The following is an 18,860-nucleotide window of genomic DNA, read 5'->3' on the forward strand; positions in this document are numbered from 1 at the left end:
GCATCTCACCCCACTACATTTACATTTGGCTAGTCACCTGACAGAGACTTTTCTTTTAAGTCCAGTTTGAACGACCATCACAAAGTTATCTCACTATACAGTGGTGATGAACAGACTTACAAGGTTACTTGAGTCACCAAATTCATCAAATACCAGCTTTAAGGAAACTCTGCTGCTGCTGCTGCTGCTAAATCGCTTCAGTCATGTCCAACTCTGTGCGACCCCATAGACAGCAGCCCACCAGGCTCCCCCGTCCCTGGGATTCTCCAGGCAAGAACACTGGAGTGGGTTGCCATTTCCTTCTCCAATGCATGAAAGTGAAAGGTGAAAATGAAGTCACTCAGTCATGTCTGATTCTTCACGACCCCATGGACTGCAGCCTACCAGGCTCCTCAGTCCATGGGATTTTCCAGGCAAGAGTACTGGAGTAGGTTGCCATTGCCTTCTCCGAGAAGAAAACTCTAGCCTATACAATTGGATATTTAATTTTCACTGCCAGACTTTAAAACTCAGCATAAACCCTTTGAATAATAAATTTTCACTATAATCTAACTTTAATAGTTTAAATCAATTCCCAGTTTAGAAGTTAATGGAGAGACACCAAGAAATATGAACATTAGTAACTATAGAAGGTATATTTGGTGATCCTGGAAAAAGTTTTTTAAAATTAAGAAATACAAAACAAACATTAACTTAAAAAATAAATCCTGATGAATAAAAAATTGTCAAAGTTTCCAGTTTTTATGAAATTTATATGTGCTAAGGACTGATGCTAAAGCTGAAACTGCAATACTTTGGCCACCTCATGCGACGAGTTGACTCACTGGAAAAGACTCTGATGCTGGGAAAGGTTGGGGGCGGGAGGAGAAGGGGATGACGGAGAATGAGATGGCTGGATGGCATCACCGACTCTGTGGACATGAGTTTGAGTGTACTCCGGGAGTTGGTGATGGACAGGGAGGCCTGGCGTGCTGTGATTCATGGGGTCGCGGAGAGTCGGACACGACTGAGCGACTGAACTGAACTGAACTGAAGCAATTAATACACCTTATCACACAACTGTTGTAACAGTGTCCCTTTAACAAATATTATGAAGGTTGTTTCAAAAATGAAATTAATTTTTGCTGTGTTGCAGGCCTGCATGAATTTCAATGACAGTGGAGCATGTGTTACTCAGTGTCCACAAACTTTTGTCTACAATCCCACTACCTTTCAACTGGAGCATAACTTCAATGCAAAATACACCTATGGAGCATTTTGTGTCAAGAAGTGCCCACGTAAGTAACAAACTAAGAATAGCCAAATTAACTCATTGTTTAAAGCAAAGCAATTTCATGGAAACTTATCATAATTTGAAACTTGTGACATATCATGAATTACTTTGGTATGGATATTATTACTATTTCACATATAAAGGAATTAAAATTCAAAAAATTGAAGTGATTGGTTCATAATCTCAGCAAATGAGTAACATGTTTGAAGTTAGAGTACATTGTCATTCATTGACTTCTAAACTCATTATTTGTACTGTATGTCAATATTTTTGCACATGATGCTGTTCCTCAGAAAAACGATTAAGTAGCAGCAAACTATGTAATGAACAAGATCTTCTTCTAATAACAATGAATTTTCACCTAAAGTGATCTTATTATTTATTTGTAATAGAATATATAAAATAGTTTTGACATCAGATCTAATTTTAAAACAATAACCATGGATATAAAGGGCATGTTAAGGAATCTTTACCAAATTGAAAACTCATCCTGGGGGATTCAAAATGACCAGCTTAATTTTTATCAAGAACAGTATATATCTTGATATTTGTTTGTCAATTTCTTTGCTTGGAGACACCACTGAGACATTTCTTTGATGTTTTAATTTTTTGATGGCTGAAAAAAAAAAAAAAAACACCTCATTTGTCCATATACTAAATTGAGAGACCTTACATTCTACATCACATAGATATTTGGTTTTTTTGATTTGTGTATAGAATGGAATAGGAAGTGTAAGAGACATGAGATTAGAATGGCTTTGATTATAGCTTTGGCCACTTATTCACTGTGTGATTTTTAACGAACTACTTAATTTTCTAGGTTTCACTTGTAACTCAGTCAGTAAAGAATCTGCCTGCAATGCAGGAGACCCGGGTCTGATCCCTGGGTCAGGAAGATCCTCTGGGGAAGGAAATGGCAACCCACTCCATTGTTCTTGCCTGGAATCCCATGGATAGAGAAGCCTGGCAGGCTACAGTCCATGGGGTCACGAGAGTCAGACACATCTTAGCAACTAAACCACCACTACCACTTAATTTTCTCTTTTCTCCTCTTTAAAACGTGGAAAATCAAATGTACCCTCTCTCTTTCCCAGAAATAATATAAAGATCAAAGTGATAGGGAATAAGTTTCATAGGAATAGTATATAAAAACAAGTCTTTGAAACCAACGATGATTCCAGCCATTATTATTATTTTATATTGATTAAAAGAATAAATATACATATATATGCATAAACATATATGTGCATTTGTATGTTAAATAATTTTATAACCAAACTCATGGTTTTGATCTGATAATTTCTCATCTAAAAGTTACCCTATATTTACTATCTACTATCTTTTGCAAACCACAGGACTTAAGAGTATCTATCATAGAATGAGGCTAGATGACTGATTTTTTTCCTTTTCTTTGACAAATGTCCTCCTCCTCCTTAGACTATATCCTTTACAGTGGCTCTGAAGTCTCTCAACCCCTAAATTATGACAAGAGGTCAAAATCTAAGGACCGTTTTTTGAAATGACATGCCCAGTTACTGTAGTTATAGTAACTCATAAACTTTCTTTTATGGATTATTTTCAGTTCAGTTCAGTTCAGTTCAGTTCAGTTGCTCAGTCGTGTCCGACTCTCCGCGACCCCATGAATCACAGCACGCCAGGCCTCCCTGTCCATCACCAACTCCCGGAGTACACTCAAACCCATGTCCACAGAGTCAGTGATGCCATCCAGCCATCTCATTCTCTGTCGTCCCCTTCTCCTCCCGCCCCCAACCTTTCCCAGCATCAGAGTCTTTTCCAGTGAGTCAACTCGTCGCATGAGGTGGCTAAAGTATTGCAGTTTCAGCTTTAGCATCAGTCCCTCCAATGAACATCCAGGATTGATCTCCCTTTAGGTCTATCCAATTATATGCTAATTTAAAGCACTTCATTATTTATCTATGTAAAATTCAAATCTTTGAGGGACCTTGCTTATGTTAAACTGTAGCTATCCTGGGAAACCAAGATATTTAGCTTCTAAATACTGGTTTACAATTCCTAATACAGAATTTTGAAATTCAAAAACTAAGCAGTAAGTATTTTTTGAAACTTATTTGACTTCAAAACCTGAACGTTTTATGAAGATACTTATAATCTTTTTTATTTATTTCACTTGACATAAGCTGCCACAAAAATGTGGACTTTTTAAAGAAGAGGTATTCCTAAAGACCTTGCGGAAAGGATGGTTACCTCTATTACAGTTTGGGTTCCCCTGCAACAGAGATTTTGGTTGTTAACAAGTGTTCTCAGGATCAGGACCCATGAGAGAAGGAAAAGAAGTGAGATCAGGCTGTGATACAGTCTTAGCAAGGTGTCTCTTCTGTGACAGATGCTCTCCAGAGGATATTAACTTAGAATACAAAGATCAAAACACTTTATACCCACTCCTATGGATTCAAATATATCCCTCTACCCCAGACTGCTTTCAATTCCAGTTTCAGATCTTCTAGCGTTTCTTCTCTCAGAATAAGCCACTGCTCCTGTTGCTGCTGTTGTGTTAGTCGCTCAGTTGTGTCTGACTCTTGCAACCCCATGGACTGTAGGCCACCTGGCTCCTCTGTCCATGGAATTCTCCAGGCAAGAATACTAGCTATTCCCTTCTTCAGGGGATCTTCAGACCCAGGAATCAGACCTGGGTCTCTTGCATTGCAGTCAAATTCTTTACCATCTGAGCCACTGGTTATATTTATCCTAAACTCGTATTTATTCCATACAAAGTAAAGGATCCTTTGTACTACCAGAACTACGCCCATTGGTAGGATTTTTACTTGCCACTCTTTCCAGTCCACTCCTGACTAAGGCTGCAGGGCAGGTGCCATGCATTTTCAGTTTCCTGCACCTACATCCCAAGATTAGTTTTTGTACCCCTCTGTCCTCTTGTCACACTTGCCTTCTCTTGATTCCCCATGTAGCCATAGATATGAGCTTAGTGAAAGGTGTCAGCACAGTGGTCAGGGGATAATGTAGGGATTTGGAACACCTGCTTATGCAGTTTACTGTGTGAGTGCCCCAGCTCATATCAATTCCAAATTCACTGCTTCCATCTTACAATGGATTGCCATTGGCCCCACTCAAAATTACGATGTCATGGTTTTTAACAAAACTTTTGTGATGGGCAATTCAGACTACATGGTCAATCGATTACCCATGATTAGGTAGTCCATCTCTACCACAATCCAGAAGCATGTCAGGAGTTATTTATTAAATGGGGTATAATTCCTAGAGGTCTCTGATGTGATTTTCCAGTTGAAACTTGCCATAACTCCACATGGCATATTTTCCCACCATACATATTTCCCCACCATACATATTTCTAATATTATAGAATAAGTATATTAGAATATTCTATAATATTCTAATATTGTAGAAGTATGTATGGGTTTTGTGATCCAAGTAGCAGGATTGCTTGCACTCCATTCTAGACTTGCACTATATGCCTTTCCTGCTCTGAGTCCCTTCAAGGTCAGAAACCTTCTAGACTACAGAATACTGTCAGAAACAGTATTTCCAAACATGGAAGGATGCTGCCTTCAAAACCCAAAAGTAGCCTGGCAGGTATTGTGTTTTCCGTTTATTGTAGAAGGCTCTGCTGCTGCTGCTGCTGCTGCTGCTGCTAAGTCGCTTCAGTCGTGTCTGACTCTGTGAGACCCCATAGACGGAAGCCCACCAGGCTCCCCCGTCCCTGGGATTCTTCAGGCAAGAACACTGGAGTGGGTTGCCATTTCCTTCGTAGAAGGCTCTAGATGCAATAATTCGTCCTTATTTTTGGAAGGGAATGTTTGGCATATTCCAGACCACCGGACTTCTAAACGTTTCACCATGGCAAATAATTAGACGTTCATGGTTTATTTAGTAGACCTTTCCTAAAATCATGGGGTCACAAAGAGCTGGACATGACTGAGCAACTAACACTTTCACTTTCCTAAAGTACTGCCCTTCCAAATTTCATCTTTTTTTTTTTTGTTTATATGAAGCTATGGGACAATTTCTACAGCTCTCCATTGAAAGATGAACATATTTTAAACATTTCCTCCTGTGATATAAAGTACACTCCCTTCATCCAAGGCAGTTTAACTTCAGCTTCATTTGTTCTTCATGTAACTTGAAGTATTTTTAGATTTCAAACTTGTATCATGGCATGAAATGAAGCGGAACTATTGAAAAACACAAACTAAATGTCATGCAGTTTCCTAAGACTATAAAAGAAATTCACTAATCTTGGGGGCAATTCAGGATGTGGAGCAGTAGCCAAGCAAGTACCAAATGTTGTTAACACACGCTGCCCTTGCATTTGAATGTAGATGCTCATAGATGCTATTTCAGGTTGATATGTTTAGACAAGGAATTGTTTTAGGGAAAGAAACATACATACTATCATTTTCAAAGGGTAATAATGTTCAAACCCTAAAATATCTTGTTTTAAATTCTATTGCTGAACATCAACATTATTGCTAAATTTAACTTTTTCTTTTTTTTTTTTTAAATCAGATAACTTTGTAGTTGATTCCAGTTCCTGTGTGCGTGCTTGTCCTAGTTCCAAGATGGAAGTAGAAGAAAATGGGATTAAAATGTGTAAACCTTGCACTGACATTTGCCCAAAAGGTAGCGATTTTGTACTGTCAATCTATGATAAAAATGCATTATTTTATTGACTAAAGAAAATTTTTCTCAACTCCCTGATCTTATTTCTACAGCTTGTGATGGCATTGGCACAGGATCATTGATGTCAGCTCAGACTGTGGATTCTAGTAACATTGACAAATTCATAAACTGCACCAAAATCAATGGGAATTTGATCTTCCTTGTCACTGGTATTCATGGGTCAGTATTACATTTTTATAGAAAATTTTATTGTAAAATATAAACAGAGTTTAAGAGATTCTTTACTTTTGTCAGTCTGATTCATTTTGACACAGAGTTCCATTATATATTAATGCTTTTTTTCCAGCAAAATCAATGTCAGATTTCACTAGTGGTAATTGTAAACCAAATTTTGCAAGAATAATCCAGATTATAAGTTTGGCGACTACCTGGATTTGAAAATAAAGATTTATGTATAAGCTAAGATGTATTTACAGGATAGTCTCCTTAAATCCATAGATTTTAGTGAGTTTGACACATTTGTAGATGTATTTAGGGAAACAATATCAGTAGATAAAGTGGGAAATTTCATTCAAATCCCTAACCCAATTAGTTCAAGATGACATAAATTAATTTTTTTTAATGTATTCCACAGAAAAGTCAGTAAGTTGTAATTCTGAGCTTTCAGGTGTTTTCTTTGCCCTGTTGTATCTTTTTAGGTTTTAGAGTTGAGAATTTAGTACTATTGTGAGAAATCTATTAAATGTATTTCATTTTAGCAATAAAAATTTTAACATTTTCTAGGCTTCTTCATTCTAAAACCACCGGCTGGTTTTAATGGGAAGAATGACCATATTTGTATTCTTTCAATTGCAATGAAAATGTCAATATTTGTATGTTATATTTTATCTATTTGTCTATATCACTACTCAATCCCTAAATATTGCTACAGGCTACAGAAAAAGAATATCACTCACATATTTCAATTCAAAAGACCTACTCTAAACATATAACAGTTCTAGAAGCAAAACAATTTAACACATTATGAATAAATATGTCAAATAGGAACAGCAAGAGAAATAAAACAAATTGCTTCTTTCTATTCAAATAAATTACTTTAGGTCTTAGTACATAAAGCATTTCTTGACTTTAAAATGTAACTTTTAGTATAGATCTATGCCAGAAATACCAAGAGGTGTTTCTTGTTGCTATTGTTGTTTGGTTTCTTTTTGTTTTTTAAATAAGGTCCAGATTACATGATTCATGGGGTCGCAAAGAGTCGATCACGACTGAGCAACTGAACTGAACTCTATTCTTACATGACAACAGTCTGTTGGAGCTGGGTGTACTGGCCATTTTGAGATGGGACACATTCAGTTGAATTCACCGTAGTTCCCACGGGCCCTCTATATCCATTTACATTGTTATATTTGCCTTCTTGGCTCCATTGGGTAAGAGGCCTGGGCCAATATTTAAGTTCCTCTATATAATTTAACATATGTATATCATATGTTAAATTATTAGTAAAATAATATTTCCACATTTTAGGTATTCTGTAAAACCAAATATCACTGTGCATGAAAAATTATATTATGTTAACAGTGTCTTCTGAGAAAAAAGAAGACACAGGCCATCAATTATCATTGACTGCTTCCACATAAATATATTAATAATAAATGAATGGACATCAGTCCATCTGCATGGGGAAAGATTTAAAAACATAGTCTCATGAATTGCTTTAGACAAGTGCTTTTCATTACAATCAGGCCCAACATCCATCATTTTTATATTAAATTTTGAAATAAAATGTAATTCATTTTAAAATATTAATTTAAATTTTCAATTTCAATTCATTCTTGATTTTGAAATAAAAGTCAGTACTGTACCTATAAACATAGTTTTATAAAGTCATTATAATTGTAATTTAAAGAATAATTTTGAAAAGTAATGTTTAATAAAATATGTATTGATAGGAAAATGATCAGCTACTTTTTGTCATAAAAGTTTGGATTCATAGGAGGGAAGATTAGAAGTCACTCTGTGCATGAAGTATAGGGAAATAAAGTGCAAAGGAACACTGGAATATTGTTGTATGAATAGAGGCAACATTACTACAGAATTACACACAAAATATGACACACTATGAAGTTTGTACACGTGAATTTCTAAACTAGGTGGAGCATTTTAAGGTGGTTCAAGACATAAAGCAACCCTTTGCTTTGAAAGGTATTTAACTTGGCTTGGGATTATAATTAAATCCTGTAGTGTCCCTCAATATCAGTCATAACTGAGACCTCTTGACGGATGTCACAGATGACCATACATTCACAAGTATGAGCAGAATTATTATAAAACATCAGGCTAATCTCCTGCACAATGTCACAAACCTCCGTCCATAGTTCATCAGGCACTCTATCTATTAGATCTAGTCCCTTAAATCAATTTCTTACTTCCACTGTATAACCATAAGGGATTTAATTTAGGTCATCTCTGAATGGTCTAGTGGTTTTCCCTACTTTCTTCAATTTCAGTCGAATTTAGCAATAAGGAGTTCATGATCTGAGCCACAGTCAGCTCATGGTCTTTTTTTTCCTATCTGTATAGAGCTTCTCCATCTTTGGCTGCAAAGAATATTATCAATCTGATTTCGGTGTTGACCATCTGGTGATGTCCATGTGTAGAGTCTTCTCTTGTGTTGTTGGAAGAGGGTGTTTGCTATGACCAGTTCGTTCTCTTAACAAAACTCTTTTAGCCTTTGCCCTGCTTCATTCTGCACTCCAAGGCCAAATTTTCCTGTTACTCCAGGTGTTTCTTGACTTCCTACTTTTGCATTCCAGTCCCCTATAATGAAAAGGACATCTTTTTTGGGTATTAGTTCTAAAAGGTCTTTTAGGTCTTCATAGAACCGTTCAACTTCGGCTTCTTCAGCGGTACTGGTTGGGGCATAGACTTGGATTACTATAATATTGAATGGTTTGCCTTGGAAACGAACAGAAATCATTCTGTCATTTTTAAGATTGCATCCAAGTACTGTATTTCGGACTCTTTCGTTGACCATGATGGCTACTCCATTTCTTCTAAGGGGTTCCTGCCCACAGTAGTAGATATAATGGTCATCTGAGTTAAATTCACCCATTCCAGTCCATTTTAGTTCACTGATTCCTAGAATGTCGATGTTCACTCTTGCCATCTCCTGTTTGACCACTTCCAATTTGACTTGATTCATGGACCTGACATTCCAGGTTCCCATGCAATATTGCTCTTTATAGCATCGGACCTTGCTTCCATCACCAGTCACATCCACAACTGGGTATTGGTTTTGCTTTGGTTCCATCCCTTCATTCTTTCTGGAGTTATTTCTCCACTGATCTCCTGTAGCATACTGGGCACCTACTGACCTAGGGAATTCCTCATTCAGTATCCTATCATTTTGCCTTTTGATACTGTTCATGGGGTTATCAAGGCAAGTATACTGAAGTGATTTGCCATTCACTTCTCCAGTGGACCACATGCTGTCAGACCTCTCCACCATGACCCATCCGTCTTGGGTGGCCCCACACGGCATGGCTTAGTTTCATTGAGTTAGACAGGGCTATGGTCCATGTGATCGGATCAACTAGTTTTCTGTGATTATGATTTCAGTGTGTCTGCCCTCTGATGCCTCCTAGCAATATAGCTGTGAAAGAAGAGAAGTGAAAAGCAAAGGAGAAAAGGAAAAATATAAGCAGCTGAATGCAGAGTTCCAAAGAATAGCAAGGAGAGATAAGAAAGCCTTCCTCAGCAATCAATGCAAATAAATAGAGGAAAACAACAGAATAGGAAAAACAAGAGATCTCTTCAAGAAAATTAGAAATATCAAGGGAACATTTCATGCAAAGATAGGCTCAATAAAGGACAGAAATGGTATGGAACTAACAGAAGCAGAAGATATTAAGAAGAGGTAGCAAGAATACACAGAAGAACTGTACAAAAACGATCTTCACGACCCAGATAATCATGATGGCGTGATCACTCACCTGGATCCAGACATCTTGGAATGTGAAGTCAAGTGGGCCTTAGGAAGCATCACTACAAACAAAGCTATTGGAGGTGATGGAATTTCAATTGAGCTATTTCAAATCCTAAAAGATGATGCTGTGAAAATGCTGCACTCAATATGCCAGCACATTTGGAAATCTCAGCAGTGGCCACAGGACTGGAAAAGGTCAGTCTTCATTCCAATCCCAAAGAAAGGCAATGCCAAAGAATGCTCAAACTACCGCACAATTGCACTCATCTCACACGCTAGTAAAGTCATGCTCAAAATTCTCCAAGCCAGGCTTCAGCAATATGTGAACCGTGAACTTCCAGATGTTCAAGCAGGTTTTAGAAAAGGCAGAGGCACCAGAGATCAAATTGCCAAGATCCACTGGATCATGGAGAAAGCAAGAGAGTTCCAGAAAAACATCTATTTCTGCTTCATTGACTATGCCAAAGCCTTTGACTGTGTGGATCACAATCAACTGTGGAAAATTCTGAAAGACATGGGAATACCAGACCACCTGACCTGCCTCTTGAGAAACCTGTATGCAGAACAGGAAGCAACAGTTAGAACTGGACACGGAACAACAGACTGGTTCCAAATAGGAAAAGGAGTGCATCAAGGTTGTATATTGTCACCCTGCTTATTTAACTTGCATGCAGAGTACATCATGAGGAACGCTGGGCTGGAAGAAGCACAAGCTGGAATCAAGATTGCTGGGAGAAATATCAATAACCTCAGATATGCATATGGCACCACCCTTATGGCAGAAAGTGAAGCGGAACTCAAAAGCCTCTTGATGAAAGTGAAAGAGGAGAGTGAAAAGGTTGGCTTGAAGCTCAACATTCAGAAAACAAAGATCATGGCATCTGGTCCCATCACTTCATGGGAAATAGATGGGGAAACAGTGGAAGCAGTGTCAGACTTTATTTTTGGGGGCTGCAAAATCACTGCAGATGGTGATTGCAGCCATGAAATTAAAAGACGCTTACTCCTTGGAAGGAAAGTTATGACCAACCTAGATAGCATATTAAAAAGCAGAGACATTACTTTGGCAACCAAGGTCTGTCTAGGCAAGGCAATGGTTTTTCCCATGGTCATGTATGGATGTGAGAGGTGGACTGTGAAGAAAGCTGATCGCTGAAGAATTGATGCTTTTGAACTGTGGTGCTGGAGAAGACTCTTGAGAGTCCCTTGGACTGCAAGGAGATCCAACCAGTCCATTCTAAAGGAGTTAAATCCTGGGTGTTCATTGGAAGGACTGATGCTGAAGCTGAAACTCCAATACTTTGGCCACCTCATGTGACGAGTTGACTCACTGAAAAGACTCTGATGCTGGGAGGGATTGGGGGTGGGAGGAGACGGGGACGACAGAGAATGAGATGGCTGGATGGCATCACCATCTCGATGGACATGAGTTTGAGTGAACTCGGGAGTTGGTGATGGACAGGGAGGCCTGGCGTGCTTTGATTCATGGGGTCGCGGAGAGTCGGACATGACTGAGCCACTGAACTGAACTGAACTGAATGAGACTAATCCAGACTTTCAAGGAGAACAGTAAATGAAAATGACAAAAATCAACTCACATGAATTAGAAATAGGAAGGTAAGTCAAGTTTCTCTTAAAAATAAGAGTCAAATTTTCTACTTGATTAACTTGATACAGACTAGACTGGAGTTTGGTTTGAGTCTCTACCATGGACAATCTGCTTTGAGCTGTGTGGTTTCCAGGTCAAACACTCAGTGTCCTCCCATATGGAGTTGAGAACTGGATTAAAAATAAATAACTACCTCCTCTGGGTGTTGTGGGTATTCAAAGCAAATATATGTATATATTTTTAAGTGTCTGGTCCAACACCTAGAATAAATATTGATAAATGGTATAAAAAAGAAAGAAAAAGATGGGAAAAGGAAACCAAAATAATGATGTAAAGTAAAAATAAATAAATAAATAAAAGAGAAAAATAAAATAAAACTTAAAAAAAAAAACACACTAAAGCCCCCTGCCCAGAATTAAAGAAAGTTTAAAACATTCAGAGAAAAAGGCAGTTCAAAAGCAAATCTCAGTGACTATATCTAGTATCTGGTTTATAGCACAGCATATAGTGTAACATATTATTCCATAGACTATTGGAAACTGAATAAAGTCAAATTTATCTTTATGCCAATACTTTATGACAAATCATACTTCCTACCTCAGATGATTACGATTTATCTTTAATTATAGCAATTAAATGTAACATTATAATTAATAATATTGTGTCTCAATCATAATATATAAGGTATTTCCAGGACAAATATATATATGAAAAATGATATGTTCCTCCTTCCTAGTCTCATGTCTACATGAAACATATTCTTAAGCCGTTTTCTTTCATCTTAGGAAGGTATTAACATAAGTTAATTGAGTAGATCTCAGATACTAATATATAGGCACATGTGTATTCATGTATGTAATGTGTGTGTGCATAGACAGAGATATGAATAATATGAATTATTATAAACAGAAAGCTTTTAGTAAATTAACAAAATGGTTTATTCCACTTAATTCTTATTATCCTCAGTCCTCTACTAACTAGATTTTTATAGGTTGAATTGTTTAATTAAAATAGCTAGGGTATTTCTTTAAACTAATGGAAAGGAAAAATCCATAATTAAATGAGATTATATGTTTCAAAATCAAATTTCTGCTAAAAATAAATTTACTGTGAAGTTGTCATTAAAATGTTAACGCATGAAAGAGTTCAAGGAAATATTCACTTTATAGCACAATACCACCCTTGCTAGAAATAAAGTAGACACTATTATTTTCTTATTTAGAATGGAAACTGCAGGCAAAATTCAGTGTTCAGGGTTACATAGGATCTCTTTTCATGGTTACAATGCTCATGTGCGTACACTGTGAGCAATAAAATGCTCACCAAATAAGCATACCCATGCTGTGTCACAATCTGACACTAATAAGAAAGTGCTTAGATGATAGACTGTAATGATGATAGATAATGGGAAACAGATAATGAGTTTGGTGGAAAAAATAATGTGATTTCAATGGAACTGTGAAAATATGTTTCTCTCCCTTTATTCTGAGCTTTATTGGGTCACCAAACACACTCACAGAGTGGACATAGTGTTTGTTTTAATAACCCTACATATATTTAGGAAAGTTCTCAATTTTAAAATACTATAGATTTCAAGTGACTCGATGGAACTCCCTAAGGTTACTTTGAAGTCAGTAAGTGGGATTCTGTCAACTTATTTTTTGAGAGTCCTGAATCTCTAAAATTAAGTATAAAATTTCTGTGGTCCATTGGGTTTTGTGTGAACAGTCTAGAATTTATTTCAATCCTGGCAACCTGTCAGTGTTCTCAGTAAAAGTTTGGACTGATCCCACTATTGCATGTTTGCCCTGAACTTTGAGTGTTTCTCAGTAAAGCAAGAATATTTGATTATATTTCTGAATCTGTTCTATATATTGCTTTACATCAAAGAACAAATGTAGAAAGCTGATTCTACTACTGAAGAGCTGGCATTTCCCCTGCATATGGAAATCTTTGCATATTAGAAAATTACAGCAACCAGAGTTTTCCCACACAGTGATCTAGTTTTGTGGCCCCATATTCACGAGAAGCATACATATTCATTCCATATATCTTCAGTTTCAAATAGAGCAAATTTTCCAGAATATTTGAATTAGACTTTAAGCTTTTGAAATGTATTCATATCTCTTTAAGGAAAATCTTAATTGTTTATGTGTGAATTACAGAGAAACTCATTTATAGTGTTCCCAAGCCTTTTATAACATGCCATGTTAAACTAAGAGTACAGTATATAGATTACACTTCTTAATTTTTTTAGATGGAAGTAGTAATTTCATCACACAAAGTTTTGTGTTTTTTTAAAAGATATGGGATTATTCACAGTATAAATGAACGTGTTTATGAAACAAACTAAGAGAGTCAGTACAAGGCAGTTTCAGAGATCGAGGTTGCTGAACTAATACTGAATTTTCAAAGGCTCTAATGACTGGATAAATAAAAGCCGGTGGATTCAGACTCGAATTCTTGGAAGATAGGCCTATGTATTTATCAGAGGATTGCAGAGCACCTTGACTGATAGCCTCCAATGGATCATGTATCCTAGGTTATGTTCCCACATGAAAAGAGGGTTCTCAGATACTACTAAAACAACAGATATCCACAGTAAGGATAAAATTCAGCTGATTGCTAAAGATAGATACAAACTTCTAAAAACCCTCATTAGTTGATTTTAGAAGTTTGATCTTTCTTGAATAAATGACCAATATATGGAATTTAATTTTTCTCTGAAGATTATGTGTTAGTATGAGGTTTTCACTTGACCAGAATAGCACAGAACACCTTTTAAAGTAATAAAACCTAAAAAATTTACTATATGTTACTTAAGAAAATATGAAGGTAGTGCTTGAATTAATGAGAAATGTTGAATGTTATGTTTATATTTGGCTTAATATTTAATTATGCATGGTCAGCATGTTTAAATGAAAAATATTTTCCTAAGATGAAAACTAAAAGAAATCCATCAACTATTTAATATTAAAGGTGTTTTATATTAATTTTGGAAAGACAAGGCAATTATGTATCAATAACTTTTATTTAAAAAATATATGTTTGCATTAAGAAATGGTATTTTTAAAAATCCTCAAAATGCACAGAACCTTTTGAGTATTATTAATTTTATGATAAATTTTGTTTTCAAATGTTAGTATGATTCATATAGATGGAAGCTAATAGTTCCTGTCTTATATAAACATAAATCAGTTAGGAGCAAGATTGCACTCATAATCAATATGAAGATACAGAAGAAAATGTCTACATTCTGTATTTGTTTTTATCCTTCTTATGAAATTACAGATTCTGTTAGCAATTTGGTGTGCTTTGAGAAGCCCAAAAGTTAGTTATTGTCACCATAACATCATTTATTTGCAGAGTTTATTTTCCCAGTTGAGAATAGACTTTTAAAGGCCAAATAAAGTGGTTAATAAATGAAATTGCTATATGTGGAGATTTCTTCAGGAGGGTAAAATTTAACCATTCCTCTGGATCTAGAATAGCCTTCAATCAAAAACTTATATTGTGTCATAAAAATGTCCCCAAAGTGCATTTTGATCCCCTTTCACATTTTGCCTAGAAAAGTTTGGATAAAACATTGCTAAACTTCCTATAGGACTTTGCTGGTCGCTCAGTGGAATAGAATCCACCTGCCAATGCAGGAAAAGGGGGTGCAATCCCTGGGTCAAGAAGTTCCCCTGGAGGAAGAAATGGCCACCCACTCCCATATTCTTGCCTGGGAAATCCCATGGACAGAGGAGCTTGGTGGGCTACAGTCCATGGTGTCACAAAAGAGTGGGACACAGCTTAGGGACTAACCAGCAACAACCTTTTTATTGCTAATTAAAGTTCAATTTGAATGGAATAATTGCTGTCTCATTTCTCATATTTTTCACTCCTTTATCTCATTTTAAATTTGACTTCATTTTTTTCTTGATTTTCTAGGGACCCTTACAATGCAATTGAAGCCATAGACCCAGAGAAACTGAATGTCTTTCGGACAGTCCGAGAGATAACAGGTAATTTTTTATGTGAGTTTGTTGTGCTATGAGCTATGGGAATTTTAGTGTTTTGTTGAAAATATTACATAGTATTGGAATTTTCAAAGAAAATTCTAGTTTTTAAAAAAACATTATTTAAAATGATGAATGTCTTAATTCCTTAGCATTTGTGCACATTTTAAAAACTGGAACTAGAAAAATAAAATACCCTTGAAATTTTAATGTTACTGTTTTTGAAAATGTCAGTGGGTCTTTGAACCCGTTTTTTTTTTTTTTTCCTATTTAGTTTTCACAAGTACTGTTGAAAATGAGTAACATGTAAGATTCATTTAACACATGTTTATTGAGGACATGATGTTTCCAGCACTGTCAGAGTGGATGATATGGTGACTATAGACATGAATTCGGAATGAGCTTGCTATCAAAGAATGTAAAATCAAGTGAGGAGGGTTAGGTATAAACATAAATGTCAGGATGCGAGACAGATAGCTGATGTTGTAAATGTATAGAGAAGATGGCAAAGATTTTAAGAAAATTGAAGCAATATTTTTCTATATATCTAATTAGACTTTGCTTTTAGAAGAATGAATCCAATTAAGAATCATTGAAATCTTTATGCTATACAGTGATATGATTCTGTGTGTCTGAAAACACTCATTCTTTGTGTTCATTATTTTGACATTCATTATCTATTGAGGATTGCAGTCCAGAAACTTTGGGTAAGACATTGAATCTTGGAAGAAAAAACATGAGATAGGATGGTTCAAAAACAGAATATTTTTGGTCTTTTTCTTGCCATCCATTTTCATCATATCTCCAGAATAATTAGTATTAAACACTGTTACTAAGACAATGACATTCTGAATTTTTGTTACACCTATGTTTTGTAGGTTTCTTGAACATACAGTCATGGCCTCCAAACATGACCGATTTCAGTGTTTTTTCTAACTTGGTAACCATTGGCGGAAGAGTACTCTATAGGTAGGTGTATATGTAATATTAAAGTAATATTAGGTTTGACAGGTATGGAGTACATGATGCGAATCATAATTAAAATATAGAGTTGAGTAACTTGGTAATGGCATCGGTGTATGGGATACAAATGCTATTTTACCAGGAAGTTCTCATTTGTTGTCTGAATCTATCATTTGGACAAAGCATCATAGCACTGATGTTTGAGAAATTGGTTCACCACCCTACATGCAGTGCTGGTTAATAATGGACAGGAAATCAGGGCTTAGAAGTTTTTATTGTTCTAAAGTTCTAATGTCAGTATTTTTATTCGTATAATAAAAATATGTTTTGTTTATTAAGAAACTGCTTTTATTGTACTTTAGAATTCATCTGCATGAAATTGTTATTTATGAACAGTTAAAAGTTGATTTATATAAGGCGACTTAGACTTAATTTTTCTACTTACCTGAAAGATGTCAAAAATCAATACTGTCATCAAATAAACTGTAATTATAGTTCACAGAAAGTCCATTGAATTAAATAGGTATGTCTGTAAGAGGTTCTAAAATGTAAATGTAATAAAAAAGGATAGTGCTATGTGGGACCAATTTTTACTATCCATTGAATAAAATATTATAAATCTCAGACAAGGCATTGTTATACTCACGTTGTAATCAACAATTAAGGGTGGTCATGATGGGAAGAAAGAATTGAGAGGGTGAATTACATCCCAGTTCGGTACACACACTCATTATATAAATGTGTATTATAGTTTATCTTGCATTTATATATATATTTAATACATGAAAAAAAATCTGAGTATTAAAAGTAAAGAAAATTTAGATTTATAAGGAAGCAAAAAGGGACAACTTTGATCTCTAAAATATAAAATAATGTTCGTAAGTTGATTGGGATTTGGGAAAAAGTTATTCTTTAGAGAATGAAGAAAGAACTTAATTACAAAGTTGACCATGTTGAAATGAAAACAGCATCCTTGAAATGATTTGTTTCCACAGAGTAGTTGTTACTTAACTTTTAGAGATGCTTTCTTATTTCTCCAAGCCTTCTGAGATTTTTTTTAAGTTTTAGTTTTATTCTTCTCTTTAATTTTGACATCTTCTATCTGTATATATTTTTCAACTATTATATTTTGGTTTCTGAGGTATAAATTAAAGCTAAATATCCATAGTCATTCCCTGTGATATGTACCCTCTGAAAGTGTGTCTAAATTTATCTAATGGAGTAGAATTAATATCTTATTTTGGATAGGTGAACAATCACCCTATCAACATGTATTTAATTATTTAGTCTTAATCCAGGATTTCATTCTTGATGAATTTAAGATTGAGAAAGGCAGTGGGTAGTAGATATGTCAGTGGTACATATGTAGACAGAAATAGAGATATCACTGATACTCATATTTCTAAAAGATGGGCTTTTTTGAGAGGGGGGGTCAAATGATTATTTTTGAAAGTGTCACTGTATAGTGTAAAGAAATAATGTTCGGATTACAGGTTTATTTATTTAATCTTTTTTATGCTCTATTAACATTCTTTTTGGAGTAAGATATGACAACCTTATTTTACTTGAATAATGCATGTCATGGCCAGAAAACAATGACTGTTGTTTCATTTTTTTCCCCTCCCCTCCCTTTAGTGGCCTTTCCTTGCTTATCCTCAAGCAACAGGGCATCACTTCTCTACAATTCCAATCCTTGAAAGAAATCAGTGCGGGGAACATCTATATCACTGACAACAGCAATCTGTGCTATTATCATACCATTAACTGGACAACACTGTTCAGCACAGTCAACCAAAGGATAGTGATTCGGGACAATAGGAAAGCTGAAAACTGTAGTAAGTACATTACCCAGTCAATAAAACCTAGAAACTTTAAACATTTTTTTTATATTCTACATTGTAAAAAACAATTAAAAATGATAGGTCAGGATTGTCCTTTTTTTCTCAACACTTAAAAGAGGTTGGTATAAAGCAATCAGATGGGTGACTTTAAAACATATTACATGTTTTCACTATGTATTTCATGTTCTCAAATCTTGCCTAATCTTAGGAACCTCCTGTAGAGATTTAGATTCAACAGGCGTAAGTGGAACCTGGGAATCTAAATATTTAATAGGCATCCCAGGTACTTCCTCAAATTCAATCAATTTGTGGAAATCCACTCTTAAATTTTCTGTTTACTTTTTGTTTCAGTGAATTTGGTGACATAGAAAAGCAAAATATTTGCCATTTAGAGGTGGTCGGGGAAAAAACGACATTTTCTTTTGAAATGTGTAAAAATGTTCTTCTAAAAGTTTGTCATTCAAGAAGAAAGTTCATTTCATAAATTTGTTTTTATAGTCATGGAGTTTTCTTTTTTCATTTATTTTACTGCATATTATTTTTTCCA

The 18,860-nt window shown here is 35.4% G+C and overlaps 1 protein-coding gene across 2 annotated transcripts in view; it reads left to right on the forward strand.

The window, feature by feature from the left end:
* Positions 1-18,860, forward strand: part of ERBB4 (erb-b2 receptor tyrosine kinase 4) — a 1,317,642-nt gene that overhangs the window by 971,217 nt on the left and 327,565 nt on the right. For both annotated transcript variants that reach the window (XM_055398441.2, XM_055398442.2), the window contains exons 7-12: positions 1,136-1,277; positions 5,798-5,911; positions 6,004-6,130; positions 15,442-15,515; positions 16,388-16,478; positions 18,108-18,307. In XM_055398441.2, coding sequence (XP_055254416.1) covers positions 1,136-1,277; positions 5,798-5,911; positions 6,004-6,130; positions 15,442-15,515; positions 16,388-16,478; positions 18,108-18,307 — 748 coding nt within the window. The remainder of the gene's footprint in view (positions 1-1,135; positions 1,278-5,797; positions 5,912-6,003; positions 6,131-15,441; positions 15,516-16,387; positions 16,479-18,107; positions 18,308-18,860) is intronic.

Source organism: Moschus berezovskii, chromosome 2, assembly GCF_049115385.1.
Source record: "Moschus berezovskii isolate FMDL1 chromosome 2, NW_MosBer_1.0, whole genome shotgun sequence".
NCBI lineage: Eukaryota > Metazoa > Chordata > Mammalia > Artiodactyla > Moschidae > Moschus > Moschus berezovskii.